The sequence below is a fragment of the Triplophysa rosa genome, linkage group LG5, assembly GCF_024868665.1.
Source record: "Triplophysa rosa linkage group LG5, Trosa_1v2, whole genome shotgun sequence".
In the NCBI taxonomy this organism is placed as follows: domain Eukaryota; kingdom Metazoa; phylum Chordata; class Actinopteri; order Cypriniformes; family Nemacheilidae; genus Triplophysa; species Triplophysa rosa.
The window spans coordinates 24109434-24132308 of NC_079894.1; the positions used below are offsets into that span (position 1 = coordinate 24109434).

A 22875-nucleotide genomic window follows, 5' to 3' on the forward strand; every position below is an offset into this window, starting at 1 on the left:
ATTTATGTATTGAGTTAAAATAATATAATTACCAGTTTTGCCTTTAGGGAAAATACATTATTTTCATTGAGAATATGGAACCTTTGTGCAAAAGTAACAGACACAGTGAATGAAGGTATGCATTCCTTTTTATCATAATTTCATACAAGTTTTATTTCATTAAAATGTAATCTCATTTAAAAACAAGATTCTCTAGAAGGTTCAACAGATGCAAAATCTATGAACTTCAGCAAAGAAAATAAAGCAATCCAAAACATATCTACTGCAGATATATAACCACAGCATTAAATTGTAGAAAATGTTTATTAAATTTGATTTTTTTCATCCTTATATGTCACATATTTACATTTTAAATGCCTAAAACATTTACAAACATGGAACCAAAAACCTTATGTATATGCAAATGCAAACCATGATATCCAGAAATGTCAGATGATAAAAAATTAGCATTAAAAATTTAAGTTATGACACTCTTGGCATGAAAACGCAACAAGCAGCTTGGGTTTCAGAAACAGACAGTGTTATTGTCATGACTCCTGATAGAAATGAAAATAAAAGTAGTATGATTCAGTGGCTATTTCACATTTGAATGCTACAATGGCAAAAATGCTACATAGTTCATGGAAACAGCTTGAAATCATAGCAGTTATGGCCTTTTCAGTGAAAGAGGGAACAGATCCTGCGAGTGTGCTACAAATCATCCTGTTCATCCAAACGTCAGCTTATCGTATTTGCAAAGAAATAAATATTTGGCTGAGATCTAAAGACTATTTATTGGTTTCTTTTTATTTCTTTGTAGAAAACTGTTGGCACGAGCTTGTGATGATACATAATTCTGAATGGAAGACGTACAAATGCTCAAATAAAATAAGGCCACATTTAGCTTTGAAGAACGTAATTAAGACCAAACAAAGTCACATTTTCTGTTGTATGCACTTTGCTGTAACGGAAACCGTATGATAGGCAGCTGGGACCACTGAATATCCGATTTGTTGTGTAAATGCAATAAAACATTACAGCTATACAGAGTCTCAAATATCAACTGTTACTACAAACTCAAAAAATAAAAAAACATAATCCTGTCATTCCCTTCCAACGTTTACAATGATGACCCCCTATCAGTCCAAGTTCCGAGAGCCAAAATGAGACAATGAGGTCTCTGTAAACATTCAAGTTAAATTTGCCCAACCTTTTTTTTCTCGTTTAATTTTTTTCTTGAAGCGCTACAAAATTATATCATTTTCTTATCATTCTATACAGCAACATAACACTGCCAACTTGATCCAAGAGCGAAGAAATTAATCATTATGGTTAAATACAAAATATCTTTAAAAATATTTAAAATATACTTTTATTTTATACATTATGCAGACTGGTTAACAATTTCAATGATAACAAAAATAAGTATTCAGTGAAATGCCTTTTTTTTAATCACATGGACGGCACTATGACAGAAAGAAGCAAGCGAACACACACACGCACGCACCTACACATGACGTGAAACGCTTTTTTTATGAGTGACATTTGGATGAATGACTTTTAAACACGAGTACATCCCGTCTTCGAGACTTTCTACAGCCAATGAGCGGTTGCGTTGGACAATATTGCTCAAGCTTTCATGCATTATGATGTCATAAAGTAGGCTATCACATCGCTCCAATCCATAACATATGGTATTTTAAATTTTTCGTTTTTCCTAAAATTAGCAAAATTGTTCCGTACATATCACACATTATCATATAGTATCGTTCACCTAAACTAATCCAAGCCATTACATATCTAGTCCTGACCTCTACTTCGCAACCATCTACGTTTAACCGAACTATCTGTACACGTGTAGCTTTTTCATTAAATCACTCGTGAGCATTTATTGCTTCCAGAAAGTTACCTGGAGGGGGGGGGGGTGTTTAGGGCATAAACACGCAACGTTACAGTGGCTAACGTGTGTCATTGTGTTCGTATTTGGACCCTGTTTTCTCAAAGTCTACATCGCTTGAAAAGAATCCCTAAATTTAACATCACACCTGGGTGAAACCTGGGTCACACTACATCACTTAAGGTAGCCTATTTGATATATCAGACAAACATTCAAAACATGATGCACGTTTGGACACGTAAAATATCAAACATTTTGGTGGTGTTTGTAATTCGTTTAGGCTTATCGTTACTGGTGTTTCAAAAAGGCCACTCGATAGCTAAAAATTCGCTTCGAATCCAATCGCGACAAAAATGTTAACAAGGTGCTTTTAAAGTTGATACATCAAATACTGAACCGTTCCTCCAACCCAGGTCTCCGTTTGACCTGCGATACATTTCTGATTTGAATCAATGCTGTACAAAGCTCTCTGCGCTCAGGGGTGTATGTTACAGTGTGCTGAACAGTTCGGGCACTATGGGTTCACAACCAAGAGCGATACGGTTTCTTTGATCGATTCATTGGAAAATGAAAACAGTTCAGAGCCATTGAGCGTCTTCTCCTGCCACCTCACGTGGAACTCATGATTTGGAGCAAAACAGCTCAGGTGACGCATAAACATGGTAAAAATACTTAATTAAAAAAATGTAACAGTTCTCGTAAGTCGACGGTTTTGGTAAAGTCAAAATAAATATATACCAAAATTTTAAAAGCGTTTACAAAACATTCTTGTCTCCTCAAACAGTAACACATTAGACAGAAGGGTGACCGCACCCCCCAAAAGAACTCCAGAAGCGGACCACGCGTTCCAACAAACGACAAGAGATGTCCATGATGTTGACAGAGGAGAGGCATGGGACGTTTGGGGTAGAGGCTGCCCCCGCAGACTGATTAAGTTATGACGTTTTAGTGGGTGGATTCAATGGGTTAAGGTACTGCTTGTTTATAGGTAAAGTAATCTCACTGTTTTCTAACCAGGTAAAGCGGCAAGCTCTTCCAAGTTAATAAAAAGTTGACTAGACAAGCCATTCGTGTGAAGAAAAGTGAGATATGTTATTTCAAATAATACAATAATGCTTATTAGGGGGTGACACAATATACCAGCATTGAAAATAATGGATATTAAAAACCATGATTGTAGACATTGTGTTAAATCTGCACATATGATAATATCGTAAATAATTCAGCACTTGTTTTAATGCGAATTTTAAATGGCCAAAAAGGAGAAAACACAAATGAAACTAACTTAAATGAAAGATTGACTGACAGCATTATTTGTTTATAAGAAAGTTAAAAAAGTAAATAGATATCATGATATATGAATTATTTTGACCATTGTTACCATGAAGTTGTGACAGCCCTAATAAATTCAAATAAATAATTATTAATATTTTTTCATAAACACTGGGTCTCAGTTTGTTCAAATCTGTTATTATGTCTAAAATGGTCTTGCAAACCATTACGATACCATATTGCATATTGTGGTATGCATATTTGCGATATTTCTGCCATTTCAATATATTGTGAAGCCCTACAAAAACCAATATGGACAAACTGCTTTTGCCTGGTTAGAACAGAGAGTGGTGACTGCTTTGTAATATGGGTTTAACTCAACTTCAGGGAATAACAACGCTTACAAATTAAATGATCTGTGATCATAGTAAGAAGTGAAGCCAGTTGAACAATGAGGACGATGAGGACACAACTATACACATTGCAAGGTGTTCGCAAAACATTGGTGTGCAGAGATAACACTGTCTAGACGAATGAGAAATTGGTAAGCGTAAGCAATGTTAGTAAGACGAAAGTTTACGTAAGAAAACTGAGACTGAGGGGTACATGCACATATGTGAGGAAGGGACTTGTGGGGTTGGTTGTGGCTGGTTTTAAACTCTGCTGATTGTTCTGTCATACTTTTTAGTCTGTAGAGAAAGAGAGACTTCATACGTTTTTGGTTATACAACAACAACCTAGCACTGTTGTTGAGAAACCCACCAAACCATATTCAATAAACCAACCTTTACATCATTTGTGGGGAAAGACGGCAATGGTGACAACTGACAGAAAAACCAGGACATGATGACAACAGTAACATATGGAGGGGGGGCATTGTTGGGAACTTGCCTCCTTCTGGCAGTGGAACAGCAACACTTAGAAAGCCAGCAGAGCTGGAACAGAGTGGGCTTGGAGTGGAGTTGATACACAATACTATTGTCGGAATAGAAGGCCATTTCAGATGTCTCAGTGTGGCGAGGTGTTTGAATGTGTTCTGATTGCATGTGAGCGTCTGCATACATGAGAATGAGTGTCCGTGTGTCTGTTGGGCGTGTCTGTGTGACGTGTATGAATGTTTCTGCAAATATTAGCATTAGAGACGCATCTCTCGGGTGTTTTCGTGTGTGTTTGTGCGTGCAAGTCGACGTCTGAGGATGTTTCAGTAGCATATGAGGATGAAGGCATTTTGTAGACAGCCAGGTCACAGTGCTGGAGGCTGGCCCTTAGCTGGATGACCTCTGACCTCTAGGATTAAGCTATGACCTCTCTGCCTGGCTGGGCTCCTGGGACTCTGACAATGCAAACAGACAAGAGCACATCATGAAATAATAGAAAGTGTCTACTAATTTAAATAAAGTCACAAATAGTTTGCAATAGCCCGGAAAGATACAAATACATAAATACTAAAATGAGATGGAATGATTGATTTAACTTAGATAGCAGGGCTCCCTCTGTTGGCTGTACAGCATAAACACAACTACTTAACTCGGCGTGTCAAAATACAAGTTCAAAGTTCAGCAAACATTTAAATATCAAAAAACATTATAAGATCCAGCCATTATTGTACTACAAACATAAACAGCCCCTTCATCTAAGAAAATTAGTTGTTTTCTGACACAGTGAGAACGGGAAATGTCACAAAACATGTATCCAAAGAAAAGTGTTTTGAATTATGCTCAAACCTAAGAGTTTAATTTATATTTAGATGATACCTAAACAACAACAACACTAATAATTTAAGGTTATTTGGATAAAAAATGTCACCATTTATTTGAGATTCCCAAATGTGTTCAATAGCAAATGTATTATATCATTTTATTTAGTTTCAAGTATGTATTTCAGATCAGTAAATGAGAGAATCAACCTTGTACTGTATGTATAAATTGAACATATTAATGCCAAATTGCATGAAATCGGAATAGTACAATTACTTTTAAAGAACATTGTACTATTCAAAACTATCCACAAATGTCACTTTAAACTTTTCTCACCTTTTGGAGTTGCCTGATCGTTTGTAGATTCTTTAGGTTCACTGGTAACTGCAGGAAGGACATCTTCCTTTGTGATGTTTGAAGGTTCCTGTGAGCTTAGAAGGGGGATGTCTTCCTCTTTCCCAAACTCGCCCCACCTCCCCACCCCCTGCAGTCCATCCCAAGAGTCTGCGCTGCGAAGGCTCAGTCGTCTCATTCGTGAGACAGTGTCCACCTCCCTCATGCGGGCAAGCCTCTCCTCTGAGCCGTGCCCAGGTGGGGCTATAAAAAGAGCCTCTATTCTTTGGGAAAGTCCACGGCTTCGTCTCTCTATACTTGAATACTGACTCCCTTCTAGACCTCGAATCTGCCCCTTATCACTGCCTTCTTTAGCAGCATCTTGTTTATGCTGCACTTTATCAGTGCTAGAGGCTGGGCTGCTACGATCTTCACTAACTGTTTTCTGTTTCATGTCCGAAACCTCTTTTTTGTCCCCAACGTCCTGTTTATTAGTATCCGTCTCACAGTCTGAATCATCTGTACCTTTCCCATCTATCCCACACCCACGCCAACCCCCCAAACCCAGTTTTTCACCAGCTCCTTCCTGTTTGTCACCCCACGTCCCCTCATCAACACCCCATCGTTCAGCATCGAGAGACCGCCTCTCTTTGGACCAGAAGCCACCTTGGCCTAAACTTTCCCCTTCCCACCCACTTTTCTCCCAGTCCAGCCCTAGAGATAATCTACGATTAGTGGAAGGTAACACAGATAGGGGAAGGTGTTCTGGTGGAAATTCAGGTCGCTGCTCTGGATCCAAACCTGAATGGGTCCACATTGCAGCCTTATTTGCCCTCAAAGTCACATCTGGTTCCTTCATCATCTCTGTGATCGTATTACTCATTTGCTCAATTTCTTCAGCCTTGGGGTCTTTGTGATCACATTTTTCCTCTGTTTGTGTCTTCTCTTTAGAGGTTTCCTCTGCTGTGACATCCTCTATCTTTTTAGGTGGTGAACTTTCAAGTTTTTCCAATTGTCTTATTTCTTTCTCTGGCACTTCTGACTGTTTCTGCTCAGAAGCGGCAAGATCATCTTTAACATCACTCCCTACAATTTTGCTAGCTTCATTCTCAGCTGACGCGCTGCCAGGAACATCTTTATCACCATTAACTTTTTTTGCTTCATCATGGTCCTCTCCTAAACCCTCTCCTGTAATAAGTGTCGCAATATGTTTCTCAGCTAGCGATAGTTGCATCTGCCAATCAGCGGGTACCTCTGGATTAGCCTCTAAACCTGCTTTGTCACCACTAGGCTTTCCAGTAGTAATGCCACACAGTGCTCCCCTATTATTAAGGAATCTGTTAGACTGACTTGTTACCCTCCTAAAGCCCAAGCTTCTTTCCTCCCTGAATAAAGTGTCAGGCTCCTGTCTTACCTCTAATGCTGAAGAACAACATGGCTGCTCTGAATCTATGGGTGGCCTACCAGGTATGGGCATATGCTGAGGGGTTTCAACGCTCAAGGCGCTTCCTGGTTTGGATTTAACAGAAGCTCGGCTGACAGCTCCAGACTCACGAGCCATTTGGAGAGTTTGACAAATGTGCTCATAGTCTGGGGGACTGGTCAGTGTGGATGCATCTTGCATGGGCTGTCTGTCTGCCCACGGGATCTCGGCTCCCAAGGAAGAGGAGGGGGCCGTTAGGATGATCAAATCCTCATCTCTTTGGGTCTCTCTGGAGGCTATCATTTCCAGCTTCACTGATCTGCAGGCTTTGCGTTGTGTTATCTGGGACATGACAGCTTTGTAATCTCTGAAACCTGGTTCTGGAGGGGGAGGAGCAGGACAAATCTCCTCTCTCAGCTGTTTGCTGAAGCTAACGCTCTTCCCGGTTGATGGTCGGGAAAAGGCACTCTTCACCTCCCTGTATTCTGGGTCACTTCCAGGCACCAAGCTGGGGCGAAGTGCAGTTGCAGGCATTCCAAGTGGATCTGTAGATAGCCTGGATTTGATGCGGTCAGGGATTTGCATGGAGGGACGGTTGGGAAGAGTAGGAAGGTTATTGCTGGCAGTGCTGAGCTCCATTATATCTTTGTAGGCCTCATTAAGATCCTCAATGCACTGGTCCACGCTGGGCCTCTTACCAGCTTGATCTTGCATCTCTTTATTAATGGTCTCAAGCTCTTCAATGGCATCCCAAGGTCGCCGGCTTATCGGCTTAAGCAAGAACTGACCAAAGGCCTCTGGATTTGGGCCTGTGGCTGACTTTGCTTCTTCAGTCTGTTCTGATGGTGGGGACTGAGTTGGGGGCTGTGTTGGTGGGGGAGGTGGAGGTTGAGATGGAGGCTGGTTTGGAGGTGGTGGTGGAGGGTGTGGCGGGGGATGTAACGGAGGTCTGTGAGAACCTGTGCTCTTGGAGAAGGTACCTGTCCGTGAAAAGGCGCTGTTGCTGGATGGTTTTAGGCTTTTCTGGCCTTTCATAGGATAACCGTAAGGGGTGCTGGGGTCGGGAGCTCCTGAAGCTGCTGGAGCTGCTGTAGCTGTTGGAGCTGGTGGACCTGATGAAATCGATGGAGCTGATGGAGCCCCTGTGGCGCTTGGAGCAGCCCCTGGAGCCACCGTTGTACTCTCAGCAGGAGCTGGTACCTCTGGGGTGGCAGGAGCATCTTGTGCTTCTGTGTTTGTAGGACCTGGGATTGCATTGCTCTTTGTTGGCTCGGGGCTTGTCTGGGTCTCCTGATCACGGTACTGATCCCCTGGCCAAGCCCCAGAATACCGCCTGAGCTCATCGTGCGGATTTGGCTTAATGATCCTGGAGCGCGAGTTCCTTCTGCGATGAGCTCTCCTTGTAGCTATGCTACTGGACCCACTGCCCAGTCCAGAAGAGCCTAGCGTGAGTGCTTGCAGCTCCAAGTCAGTAGAGGTGGTGGATGTGCTTTTGAGGCTTTGGTTTGGAAGGGAGCCGAGAGTGTTGCTGTTCTCACTGGAGGAGCTTGGCGGAGGAGGGGGAGGAATTGGAGGAGAGTCTGGTTCTTTCTCTTCATTGTTGTTTTGATCTCTAGATTTTGCACTGGACTGTGAAAGTGGCACAGACACAAGGCAGAAAATAGTTTCGCTGAGTTTCTTTTTCACACTCTTCTTCTCGGGTTCCTGAACTGGTTCTGTCTTTACAGTAGAAACACTCTCTGAAGAACCTTTATCTTTTCCAGACTTGTCAGCATTCTTCTCAGCTTTTATCTGGTCCGCAATGCTATCTGACTTTCCCTGCTTGTCAGCCTTACTCAACTTGTCAGAAAATTTGTCAAATTTGCTCTGTTTTTCTAACATTTTGTCTGCTTTGAGTTGTTTTTCTAGAATTTTATCTATCTTTAAGTGTTTTTCTAGAAGTCTTTCAGCTTTACTTTGCTTGTCTGAAATTCTTTCTGCTTTAACAGTCTTTTCAGGCATTTTCTCTAATTTGATTTCAGGCTTAATTTGTTTATCAGTATATCTGTCAGCCCTGACTGGATCTGGGATCCTGTCTACTTGTATAAGATCGGCTAATCTTTCCACCTTTAGTTGTTTGTCTGTGAACCTGTCTGGTTTGACTTCCGTAGGTTTTTCCAATTTGATTTGTTCTGCAACTCGATCTGTTTTCATTTGCTCTGTTCCTTTGACCTGGTCTGTTCTTATCTGTTCAGCACCTCTCTCCACTTTGACCTGCTCTGTTATTCTCTCAACCTTCACCTGGTCTGCAACTCTGTCTACTTTATTCTGCTGGTCTGGCGCTGTTTTAATGATTGGTTGCAGGGGTCTGGTCTGAAAGGCTGCGGGGTACTTGGCACAGCTCTGATCGGGTACTGCAGCGTCACTGCCTTTATTCATCCCCTTGTGCCAGCGGTTAGCGTTCTCCTGTTCGGTGGGAGCCGGTTTGCTAGTGTCCATGCTAAGACTCTGTCCCTGTGAAGGGAGAAAGGCACTTTCATTTGTGGATTGTCCTAAAGTTGCAGCGCAGGGAAGCTCTTTGTTGACGTTTCGGATCTTGTCCGTGTCTGTGAGAGAGTTTCCACAGGCCCCCCCTGAGACGTGCCTGATACGTGGGTCATCGAACGGGACATACTGGGCGAGTCCCTGGCGGCTCGGTACAACAGGGCCTGGATGAACAGGCCTTCTCGGAACTACTGCCATGCTTCGGTCCTCACGGCGTTCTGACCACGACAATCCTGAAGTCCTGGAAAACCACTGTCCCATCTCTGCACTCACAGGCTCACGCTTCCATCGAACAAGTGCAGAGTCTGCTCGGTAGTTCTGTCCACTCCTGGGTGGCAGGAATCTCCTATAGGAGGGAGGTGGGATATAACCAGGCGGCTCCATGCCAGTTAGTTCATGATAAAAAAGATCTGCCCTGTATGCTTCTGGTCTAAGAAGTTCTGCACTTTGGGAGTAACAAATGGACCTGTCACGAAGCAGTTCTGAGCTCTGAGAGTAACAAAGTGATCTATCCCTCAACAGGTCTGCGCTATGCGAGTGGGTGAAAAAACGGTCCCGTAAAAGTTCTGCACTTTGCGAATGACTGATAAATCGGTCTCGTAGTGGTTCAGCACTTTGAGAGTGGCTCATCAAGCGGTCTCGGAGTGGTTCTGCGCTCTGTGAAAAGCAAATGGAACGATCTCTTAGAGGTTCGGCACTCTGAGAATAACAACCAGACCTGTCTCTGAGTGGTTCAAAATTCTGAGAGAAGCACACTGGCCGGTCTCTGGGCTTGGACACAGGTTCAGACGATAGAGTTTCCCAGCTCCCCTTGTTTTGCTGGTGAGTCTCATAAGACGGAGGTTTGATGGGGCGGCTGAACCGTGGCTTTGGTACAACTGCGGCAGGGCCGTGACTTTGTGTCTGACCGCTCCACCTCTCCCCGGCTGGCCATTCATTGTAATATCTACCATATGGAGCAGAGCTGCTGCTTCTTTGTGTGGGGGGATGATTTGGGCCACCAGTCTGAGGCAGTTCTCCATAGTGTGGATCCTCGGGGGAAAGAACTCGAGGGAGGGATTGGGACTTGGCTCGAACTGCAGCAGACACACCGCTCTCTGCTAGCCGAAGGCGGTGTTGCTGCTCCAGAGACCAGTGTTCAGCCTCCCCATCTGAAAGCTGCCGGCCCAAGCCCACTGCAGGGCGCCACTCCTCTGTGCCAAGGCTCTGGCATTTGCGCTCCCCAGACACTCGTAAAGTCTCTGGGCCTGTGTCTATTGGTTCTCGTATCCATGGCCCTTCCTCCCACCGTGCCAGTGGCCTCTCAGCTCTCAGCTCCTCGACAGCTAGCACGGGGCCTCGCCACAATCCCCCAGACACTCTGAGTTCCCTGGGATCAGCATAGTCCAATAGAGCACTAAAGTCCTGTCCCCTCCTTCTCCAGAATGAAAGATCCCTCTCATCTGCATGCTCAGACAACGTCAGGCTGGGAGCATCATAGAACCTAGAAACAGAGACAAATATAGATCATTAATAAAAGTAGATTATGTATAAAATTGTATTATTTAAATTAAAAGATAAAAAACACATTACTTTTCTCTTTAAAAGCATTTATGCACTTTACAGACATCAATAACAATGTCAATGTTTTTAAGAATAAAATACCCTTTCCTGGGTACATTTCCATACTAAAATGCAAAGATTGCAAACATTAAAGTGATACTGAATAGGTGGACAATATGTATTCAATTATTTAGATCTATGAACAAAATTTTGCTTATAGAACTGAAAAACTCAATACTATTTGTCCACCTTTTTATAAAGTTTGGAGAACATCAGCTTTTGAATCTCAAAAGATAGTTTAAAATAAATTAATTTAAAGCTTTAAAAGCCTAAAAATATGCCTTTTATAAATGTAGATCCATCACTAGTATTTGTAGTGTTCTAATAAAGATATTATTGCAAATAAATCTCCCAAATCAATTTTCACTTATCTTCGTTTTCTTAGGGTTGTTTGGTTGTCTTATAGCCAATAAGTGTATGGGAGGGTGTACAAATTGTTGAAATATACTGCATTTTAATCAAAGTAAATATCTATTTAATGTATATATGAAATATCTAATTTGAATTTCTAATATTGTTGTTCAAAACTTGTATTTAATGATGTATGATGACTATACTGCATATTTACTGTTCACAAAAAAGAGCCTTGGAGTGTTTTAAAGCTTTTATTAAACACCCGTCTGAATGCATTCAGTGCTAATGTACGGCTGAAATATTTTTTCTGAAAAATACAATTCATACTGTGCTAGAAATAAATACACATGAGCAGTTTCTTTTCCACATATACATGACAACAAACATGGGTGGTTTATTTAAAATTCAGAAAAAATACATACTGTAAAAATACTGCACTACAGTGGCACACCCCATTTTAGAGCAACCATGAAACCTAAGCTTATCTAATGTTGTTATCACTGATGCCATTAAAAAGTTAAAGCTATATAGAAAACGTATGAGAGATACAGTCATGTATTCATGTAAGTCTGCAGGTGGTTACTACTGGAGGTTTATTTTCAAATATTGAGAAAACATTTGACTGTGACATAAACCAGAGATAAGCAGCAAACATTCTACAACCGTCCATCATAACAGCTCCTACAGTTGTTTTACACGAGCCATGGCAGCCTGTCATGACAATCAACATGCTTGTTTTCTATTCACTCTGCCTGCAAATCAGCAAATCATCATTCTGGTGTCTCCTGCATTTGAGATTTAAAAAAAATACATGACTGTTGCTTCCAGCAGTTTAAAAAACGTTACACAGACTGTATGTCACTTAGAAATGATTTATGTCACTTAGAAATGATTTCTATATGGTGTAGAAAGCAAATTTAACCATAATATAATTGGCTCATGCACTCTTGTTTCTTATTGACAAGGCAGTTTGTAGATGTTAAAGGGATAGTCCGCCCATGAAAATTCTGTCATGAATTACTCATCCTCAAGTTGTTCCAAACCTGTATAAATTTCTTTCTTCTGTTGAACACAAAGAAATATATTTGTATGAATAATAGCAACTGCGATTTCTGAGGCACCATTGACTACCATAGTAGATTTTTTTTGTTCTATTAAAGGCGCAGTTCTTAATTAACAGCGGCCACTAGCGTTGTATTATAGATTTGCCATGAATCACTCAGTCCAAACACGACGGTGGCCACCACAGTACAAAAAGATGTCGTTCTCATGTTGACGCAGGGAAGAGATTTTGCGGGCATTAGAAAGACTGTAGAAAGAGCGATGACTTATGTATTACATAAAATAAAAGGTTTGTGGATTTTACATTTAAAAAGAAGGATACAAGTCAGGCAGGAGCAAGGACCTGCGTTAAGAGCATTGGAGCTGAAACTGGAGAGCGAGTGAGAGTGCGTTTTATTCTTTTACTCAATGACGAAAAAACTTTCAGTTAATCCGCGGGTCACATGCGTTCCGCACCGGAGAGCACGATCTGTACGGACCACGGATCTTCCCGCCATCCGTTTCACCACGATACCGCAGCGGAGAGGAAGAGAAAACGCGCGTTGTAGAGTTGATTGTCCGTTTAGGGCTGCTGTACAAGACATGGCTGCAAATTCAATGTATGTAGGGCTGCTCTGTATGTAGATATAAACAGCTTATTCTAAGGTATTACAAACTTAATGGTTCATTACGTAAGGTCTTTATACACCTCGGAAGAAATAGTTTTGTATATTATATTGTATTTTTGTCAATAGATCCTCCTTAAAATGCCGTATTGTTCCTTTAACACAAAATGAGATATTTTGAAGAATTTAGAAAAATAAACCTTGGACTACCATTTTTGAATACCCCAGAAATGTCAGTTGCTAACATTCTTCTAAATACCTTTCTTTGTGTTCAACAGAACTAAGACATTCATACAGGTTTGGAACAACTTGAAGGTGAGTAATTTTCATTTTTGGGTGGAGTATCCCTTTAAAAGAAATGTTAAAGGGATAGTTAAAAAAATAACAATTTTACCATCATTTATTCACTCTCATATCATTCAAAAACCTGCATGACTTTCTTATGTGGAAGAAAAAAGAAGATATAATGAGAAATGTCTCAATGGAAAGACAATTGAAGTCAATGTTGTTTGGTTAACAACCTTAGCAGAACGCAAAATAGGCCTATCTTTTTTCTGTGCTTTGCAGAAGAAAGTCATACAGGTTTGAAATGGTTGAGCAAATGATGAAAGTTTAATAACAAACTGAAACTTTAACAGCAACATTTAAAAACCGGGATGTCCAAAGCGCAGTGCTATGTGATACTCCATGTCACTCCGTGTCACTACGATGAGGGCATCAGTTTTATTCAGGTTGTCAAAATTGCATGTGCACATGAGTGGGTTGGGTTATTTTGTGTTTCACTGTAATTCCAGATTTAGGATGAGCACTTTAATAGCACCTGTTGGTGAAAACTGCAAATGCAAAGTAGACCTTACACTGGGAATAGACATGGTTCATCCAAAAGCACATATTTACTGTTTCTGTTTTTAACTGTTTTTGAAACAAGTGACAGATTATTATTTTATCATTAAAGGAAGAGTTCACTCCAAAATAAAAATTATGTCTTCATTTACTGACCCTCAAGTTCCAAATCTGTATACAATTCTCTGAGCACAGAGAAAGGTATTTGTAAGAATGCTTGTAACCAAACAGTTCTTGGCCACCACTGACTACCATAGTAGGAAAAATTACTTTATAAATATCTTTATTCTGTTGAGCACAAATGAAGATATTTTAAAGAATGTAAAAGAGCAAACAGTTCTGGGGCACTTTTGACTACCATTGTCATTTTTCCTACTATGGTAGTCATTGATGACCAAGAACTGTTTGGTTACAAGCATTCTTCCAAATAGCTTTCTATGTGTTCAACACAACAAAGAAATCTATATAGATTAGGAACAACTCAAGAGTGAATAAATGATGACAGAATTTGTATTTTTGTGTGAACTGTGCCTTTAACATAAACCACCCATATCTTTCTCTAAACACCCCCACTAACAGTGCAAACTTTCATTTTGTCTGGAAAACTGTGCTAAACTTTAGCATGAAGATTGAAGGGATAGTTCACCCAAAAACAAAAATTATTTTATCATTTATTCTCCCTTACGCCATTCAAAACATGTACTGTATATTACTCTTTCTTCTATGGAATACAAAAGAAGATATTTTGAAAATGTCTTAGTAGTTTTGTTTCTATGTTGTTTGGTAACCAACGTTCCTCAAAATATCTTCTTTTGTGTTCTGCAGAAGAAAGTCATACAAGTTTGGAATGACATGAGGGAGAGTAAATACAAGCATTTTCATTTTGGGGTGAACTATCCCTTTCAGCTTCAATACATGCTAAAAATCATCTCATTGGAATTATAAGGTTCTATCTGACATTTTTGTCAAAACTGAGTTAATCACATATTCTAATTCTGTGGCAACTTAATTACATTATGTGAAGTTATTATTTATGTTTTTTAGAAAATATAAAGGTCAAAGTCAAACAGAATGTAAAAACTTTGAAGCTCAATACCTAAAAACTGCTCAGAATGCAGACAGAACCTTATAATTCCAAGGTGACGAAATATATTCATCAAGTGACCCACACTCACCCGCTATCTGTAGCAAGAGAATCACCCAAAGGTTGCAGGTCACCAAGGAAAGCAATGGGAACCTCCAATCTCCTCTGAATTCTTTCATGGCCTTCATTAATGTTGTTGTTGTTTTCCGGATAGGCCTTGACAGGCGCCGGTCTGTACACCCCCGTGCCCGCTTCCGTCCTGCCGTCCGCTCCCCCCTCGGCCGTCCCGAATCCGTTCAGAGCGCCACCAGCACCACCAGCAGGCCGGTTCTCTACGTTCTCACGGCGACATTCGTTGTTTCGATTGTCATAAGGTGCGGTGGAAGCGGAAGAGGCAGGGCCACTCCTGGGCAGTTTGTATCCGTGAGAGATCAGGAGGTCCTCCACACTGTACATGGTTGAGTGTGTGTGTGTATGGACAGTGTTGGAAAGGGAGGCTAAAGGCGTGTGTATGCGTGTATGTGTGTGGCCTATGGGTAGTGCTGGTGCAGCAGGTGGAGACACAGCTGCTCAGCAGAGGCCATCACTTAAAGAGAGAGAAAAAGAGAGATACATTAGACTCACTCTAAAACAATAACCATCTGCTCTGCAGAGTCTCACCATCTTCTTAGTTGAGCGCATGAAAGTTTAAATCCATTCATTCTATGGATCCTGTGTGGCCACACCCAATCAGACTATTATACAAGCCATGAACATACTGTTCAACAGAAAACACAAAGGTGCAGAAATGCTGTTCACATGCCATTTTAATTCATTATCTAGGACTTTCTATCCATATTTATGCATTTGTTAAAGGGGTCATATGGCGCGAATACGTGTTTTTTTCTGTGTCTTTGGTGTGTTATAAGTTGCCCATGCATGTACAAAAGATGCATTCTATCTAAAAGCGAATGCTCACCCAGACCTGCCTGAAACGCCTCATGTAACCACACCCCCACAAATCTATATCAGTTGGTGGTATGATTTGACTAAGACCGCCCAAATGTATACGCAAGTAAGGTGGGAGTACCTGTCAGTACAATTGCTTTGGAACCTGATGTTCCAAATATGGTAAGAGGCGTTACATTTCCCTCACACGCTTGCAGTATTCGACCAATCACTACACACTGGTTAACTGGCCAATCATAGCACACCTCGCTTTTCAGCGAGCGATGAGCTTTGTAAAAAATCTGTGTGTTTCAGAGAGGCGGGGCAAAGAGCAGATACAAACATGCACGGTATGTGGAAAATACAGCGTTTTTGAACCTTAAAATCGTGTAAACACATTGCATTACATCTAAAACAAACGATAATACTTATTTTAGCCATGTCATATCACCACTTTAAGAAAAAGCTTAAAATTGTGATTTCGCTTTTTGATTAGAACCATAGATATTTGATCAAATTGTCACCTTGGAATTATAAGGTTCTATATGACATTTTTAATGTAAAGGTATAGTTCATCCAAAAATGAAAATTCTGTCATCACTTACTCGCCCTCTTGTCATTTTAAACCTGTGTGACTTTCTTCCTTCTGCGCAACACAAAAGGAGATATTTTGAAGAATGTTGGTAACCAAAAACCGTTGGTCCCCATTGCTTTCTATTGTATGGACACAAAGCCAATGCAAGTGAAGGGGGACCAACTGTGTTCTTTTACCTACATTTTTCAAAATATATCTTCTTTTGTGTTTTGCATAAGAAGGCCATACAGGTTTGAAATGTCAACAGGGTGAGTAAATAATGACAGAATTTTCATTTTGAACCAGAAACACTATTAAAGCATCTGTTTAAATCCTCAAAAAATGAAGAATTAATATGTGTCTTTACAAAAGTTAAAGGCCAAAAAATTATATTTTATGTATATATGAGATATTCACCCGGTTGCATACCAAAAAATAATCACAAATATAATGTACATTTTCAGCATACTAACCCAACCCTACAACAGCATGTATTGCATTTTCTAGTAAAATTCTGAATTAAAAAAAAGACTTTATCCATCCAAAAAGATATTATCCATCCGAAAAAGAGAGGATGGCAAAAAGAGGATGATTTTACATTGACTAATCCATAGAGTGCAGATGCAACAGCTCTATCATAAAGCAAAAGAAGTGCAAAAAATGCCATTATTAATCTTACATTAAACAAACCTGTACATTTAATGCTTAAAAGTAAAGATAAAATCATATATACCCAGTAAATGAATGCATGATTTATTGAACAATTTGTAAACAAAAAAAGCACTGCATCTGTTTCCCTGAGAAAACAAAGCTGCCTCCGTTCCCATGGTGACTTAAAAATTACCGAGGCACACCTTGGTGCTAAATGCACCACGGCGGTAACCTTTGATCCCAACCGTGACCTTAACTTGACCTTGAACCACGCTTAAAGGAAAACTGGGACAATGACCTTGACTCATACTCTAAGCTCTGTGCATCTTGACACGTACGCGTGTGAGAGACTGCCTAAACACGGTCTTGTTTTTTTTTTATAATACTCGGATCGATTTGATGAGTGTCGTTCGGTCAGACTAAATTCACAGCGAGACATGCAATACCGTTAGCTACGCTTGAGGCTCCGACTAGATCCCGCTCTAACTAGGCAGATGTCTGCTTAACATCCCTGCACTTTCCCTTGTCAACATACGCAGCTGACCTCTGTGTGACCTCTGCTCAAAATATGTGCATGTGTTTGTGAGCGCTTATAATGTGTTGTGGGGTGCCAGATATAGCCGATAACAATGTTTACTTTCTATTGTTCAGAGATATTACACAACTTACTGCACAAAATGATATAAAAGATCCATTTCTGATCAGTTTGCTGATGTTTTTTTATGTATATTTGAAGGCTAATCATCCAAATGCACCTTAAAAACCACGTATGCTTTTAAAAACAACATAAATGTCCTAAACACAGTGTTGACGTTACAGCGAGGATGAAAATACATTTCCCATGCCAGCTATCACTGTGATTGGTGTGCTATAGGAGTGACATCATCACTGTGAGCAGCCAATCATATTCATTTAAATGTGAGCACACATCTATCTGTAAAAACTACTAACTAACATCCACATTGAAATAAACCTGAAGAAAAGGAAAAAGAAATGCCGTTTGATACACAGTTCCCTCTCTCTCTAGCTGCCTGTGACACAGTTAAAAGCAGCCACCTCCCTTCAAAACTGCATTCTGGTCAAAACGCATATAAATGTGGGTACTAACGCTGGGTGACTGTATCTGGCCCGCAGTAATGCTCCGTATTCGATCATAAAGATCACGAGAAAGCGACAGCAGTAGTCAAAATGTGATTTGACCATGACAACTGCTGTCAATGATAGCACATCGGTGTTGCTGGGTAGAAAAAGGGGTGTTGCTGCATACCTCGTGTTGATAGAATATGAAAGTACTACAGCATCACCACTGGAATGGAGGTTCATAATTACAACTATTGACTGTTTTCAGAGGGAGACTCCTGAAAAACACTGATATGACAAAAATCATCAGATCATCCTTTCATTCGGAGCTCTTGGGTCACGCTAACATATTCATTTATTCTGTTCTAAGGGGTGCTATTTACAAATACGTGTGACTAAATTTTTTTTTGCTTGCATAAGTTTTAATTTAACATTGCTCATTAAAATGACTTTTCAATGTGTGTTATTTCAGCTAATATGACAAAATTCCATTAAACAGTAGCTTATACAGTGTATGTTTAACAACTTTACTTTTTGAAAGGATAAAACAAACACATCTGCATTACAACCTGAATGCAAAAACATGAAGATGGGCCATAAATGACACGTCTACTTAACATATTGACAACAGCAGTGTATTTTACATTTATTTTAAAATGCTCACAAACATCACCATACACACATCCATAGTAGAGAAAAATCACAAAAGCAATCTATTTATAAGAAAATGTTTCACCTATGAAAATAAACAGACCAATAAAGAGAGGTAATGTCATCTCCTGAGTTTCAGAAGAGATCTCAACAATGTCACAAACTTGGCTCGGACACCAAAGTGTGCAATTCAGCAAAGATGTGTTTCTCAACAAATGTATCCAAACCAGATTATCTGAATGATCATTTTACGGTTCTACAATGTTAAACCTTAGTTGTCTCTCGGCCTCTTTTTATTTCTCTATTCTCTATGCCATTTTAGGAAAACAATTTAAGAACTTTAAAAGAAGAGCAATCTCGGAGCAATACATTTTTTCTCTGCACTAAGGAACTGGCCATTCTTGAATGTAGACTAGACAGGTAGCTTCTGTAAGCAGGTGAGAAAATGTATCACTCTCCTATCACTTTTGCAGAAGACGACATGAATTAGGGGCCGAGCTAAGAATATGAACGACGACCATGTGCCGCTATACCAGAATTCATTAAGAACTTAGCAGAGAGAGAAAGGTGGGGTGGATGGGATGCAAGCAGAGTAACACCCAAACGCATAAGCCGTCATCCAAACCAACAACCCCCCCGTCCCCCCCTGTGGGATCCGATCTTAACATTAAAGCAAGTATCCCAAGTCAAACGCAATTTCCACCTCGCACTTATTTCATTTCGTTGAAGATCTCCACTGCGCCACAGACACTCGCACGGAGAAGGTGCGTACGGGCGCGTAATGTGACCTACACCAGCATCAGCAGCAGCACAAACGTGCTATGCTGGCAAAGCCATACTGCGGTGTATGTGTGCCACATTATACATCAAACAGGCCTCTCAAGAATAAGCTTTAAAAGTCAGCGAGCGATGCGCCGAGCCCATGCCAAATAGCGCACGCATACGCGACGCAACGCCGCAGGTACAGAAATCACATTGCAGAAAGTGAGCGCGCTGCTGTCAAAATCCCGTTTCGATTTTCGCACATCCTCCCATATCAACATAAACGCGCAAATGGCATATAGACTCGCACCTTGAACCCGGTGCCCAAATAACGCAAAGAGAATGATTTCAATCTTTTTGCACTGCTGTGAGACGCATTTGCGTGCATTTGTTTATCAAGAAGCGCTTCGCCTTAGGGGGGAAAAGACATTCACACACACGCGAACACGCACCGCTCCTTAAGAGAAAAACACGCATGCATGCACGGGCTGTCAGCACATGTATACATTCGCTCGGTAAACGCGGCGAAACGCTCGGATGGCGTTGAAAATCGACGCGTCTTACCTGGTGCTCGTTTGGCGCGGCCGTCGCAGTTCGCCTGCGCCCGGCGTCAGTGTCTGCGAGCGGCTGCAACTGCAAGACCCTTCAGCTGAGCATGCCTACAGCGGCGGGCCGGCTCTCCTCCTCACCGAACGGAAGGAGGGGAAAAACAGCGTTGGCTAAATGGTTTCTTCCAAAGTGTGCGCGAAGTTTATGTTCCGCTTGCCTTGCAACATCGATGCGTTGAAGTCAGACATGCGCGCAGTTGCTGCTCGGTTTGGCGTTTGGTGGAGCTCTGGACGCGAGCGCTAATGCGGAGCCTGCCATGGTGGCGAGTGCGCTCTGATGTTTGCTCTACAGTGAGCGCAATCCAGGTGTATGTGTACCCTCGGTGTATGTGTGCCCTCCTGGAAAATCAAGGCTACTGTTATAGGCTAACCTAAAAGTTGTTTTTATCCTCATAGGAGAGCCTTATGAAAGTCCCATAAAGAACTTTTTATTCTGTAAATTTTGTTATTAAACCACGTATGTTTTTGTGCTTGGAAGAACCCAAACCATGAAGAACGTATGAAGTATCAAGAACTTTTTACTCTCCATTTATTTCGTTAACTTAAAACCCTATGCAATACAAACTGTTAACTTATTTTAATTTTATGAACATTTGCATGCATCACGTATAGTTTAGGATTAAATGAAATTTAAAGTAACACTATTATACCACTTCTCCTACAGCTCCATTGGAACAGCAGTGCATTAACAGCGTAGGTTTGGTTCCCAGGAAGCACATCATGCTTTGAAGAAAAGCATTTGCTAAAAATATTGATGGAAATGCAACGTGACTCACTCTGCATTTAAAGCAGCTTATTTATTTTGCCAGAATGAGTTTACCCTGGGAATTAATGCCATGGCCTTGATGTGACTACAGTACTTACAAAAAACGAACTTATAAGATACAGTGAAGCTTTATTTTTGGATTGTATGGGGTTAATATACTCATTTTTTCAGGTGTCTGTTCATTCCGGGTTCTGTGATTTTTAAAACTACACGCATTTATCAGCCTGCCCAGCATACATTTTACACAGGGACCAGCCCATACACATACAGTAGACACAGAAATATACACACACAACCATGAAACACTGACCCAGAATTCCTGGAGCTCTTGATCAGATCAGTACGGTGTGAGCACTATCCACAGTGACAATCCGTAGAGATGGACAAAGAAAGAGAGCCTATATGCGGTTCATAATCACCCAGTTTTACACACAACTTTGTTTGTCTTAATGCATTATATGAATTGTGTCCTGTAAAGTAATGAGAATCAAATTATAGATAGTTTGTCGTATTACGATGCTTTATTTTAACCATTTCAATATGGCATGATGGCATACATTACTTGAATGATGCGAATATAACGCTACGATATGTTGCCTGAAGAAGAAGTCTGCAGATGTTTTGGCATTTTCTATTTAGATTTGGAAGGAGAAAATGTGTGGGATTCTGCAGAATGAATATGTAAATTGGCACTGAGAGTACTAAACTATATGCCCGATTGCTGAAAGGACATTTCCCCAAATGACCCAAAATGTGAATAAACAAACATTCTAAAAAATAGAATAAACAAACATGCAGAAGAATGAGTAGAACTTTGCGAACGATGAGCGTTTCAATCCTGCAGAGCTTTCTGCAGTGTGGGCCTGGATATAAGCCTTTCAAAGACAACCCTACAGAGCTTTGGGGGCTTAATACAGATCTGTAGGTCTGTTACTATGTAGAATAGTGAAATGATGAATCTCTGCACTGAGCCAAACTATAAACACTGCCCCTAGTGGTACTGCCAGGCGCTGCGAGTCGACTAATCTCTGGACTGCAGAGCTGGTCATAAATGGAGAAGTGATTCAATAAGGTTCCATCTTAAAGAGGCCATACTATGCTCATTATGTTCCCGCTAGAATACATTTACTTTAAGTAAAAATGCTATATTTTTCTTTCTACAGCATTTTGAAACACTCTGAGTGGTCAGATGGCTTAGTCTGTTGTGATTGGTCAACCGCATTTGGTTTACAATTTTAGATTTACAAATGGATCTTTTTCACAAGACTGTGATGACGGTCATCAGCATTGTAAATCCTCCAAAGTTTTTTATATTTTCATTAAAAAAATGATTTGCATCAAATTACAAAAAAATTGTTAACGCTGTATTGCGAGGGTGTTTCTTATATAGCGTCTATGGAAGTCATGGTAAATTTGACATCATTCTCTCTTTTGATTGCCATTATCAGACTCTCTCTATCTTTTTTCATCATTTTGTTGAAAGTAGTGAAAACACTATTGTTGAGTTTTTCTTTTTTTATTTGAGCAAATGGGAATGCAAAAATATATCTGTGGTAGTCTCCCATTCACCGCTATAGAAGTTTTCCCAACTGTGACGACTTCCGCTGCTGAGAAACCCGGCAGGTTAGAAACATTAGCAGGTGTGTACAATTTAGACGAGGAGTATTGAGTCTCCACACTTCTTTACTGACAAAGAATCCCGAATTTAAAAAAATAAAAGTTTTACATGGCAAGCCAAACACTACAATGGACTTCAGACATAACATAACCATTTCTAAATATTTACATCAAAGGTCGTGGTCATAGTGCTGATTTTATCCTGAGATTTTTACAATCCTTTGGAAGTCCATACAATATTGCAGAGAAAAAAACAGTGGCTTATCGACCGAACAAAATCCTGACTCAACTGTCTTGTGAGGGCAGGCCAAAGTAGCCAGTAGGCGGGCATTATGCAAATGTAAACAGTGACGTAGACCAATGATGGAAATAATGGTCTGACTACAAACTACAAATGTGTGGACTGAAAACAAAGGTAAAATAAAAAGCGTATAAAACATAAGCAAGAATAAACGCCCGCCCTTTAAAGAAAAAATTGCAGTTTTTAATTAGGTTTTAATGATGAGTGTGACAAAGGCAGAAAAATGAAGATGAAATACTGAACTCAGCAGTACAGGAGGACAGA

The 22875-nt window shown here is 40.6% G+C and overlaps 1 protein-coding gene across 1 annotated transcript; it reads right to left on the reverse strand.

The window, feature by feature from the left end:
• Positions 1–171: 171 nt before the first annotated feature.
• Positions 172–20178, reverse strand: LOC130554846 (uncharacterized). The gene is made up of 4 exons (XM_057334717.1): positions 19884–20178; positions 14766–15260; positions 5182–10607; positions 172–4481 (listed from the first exon to the last, which is right to left on the reverse strand). The coding sequence occupies exons 2-4, from the start codon at positions 15128–15130 to the stop codon at positions 4447–4449; spliced, it is 5826 nt and encodes a 1941-aa protein (XP_057190700.1). The 5' UTR covers positions 15131–15260; positions 19884–20178; the 3' UTR covers positions 172–4446.
• Between the last annotated feature and the right edge of the window lie 2697 nt (positions 20179–22875).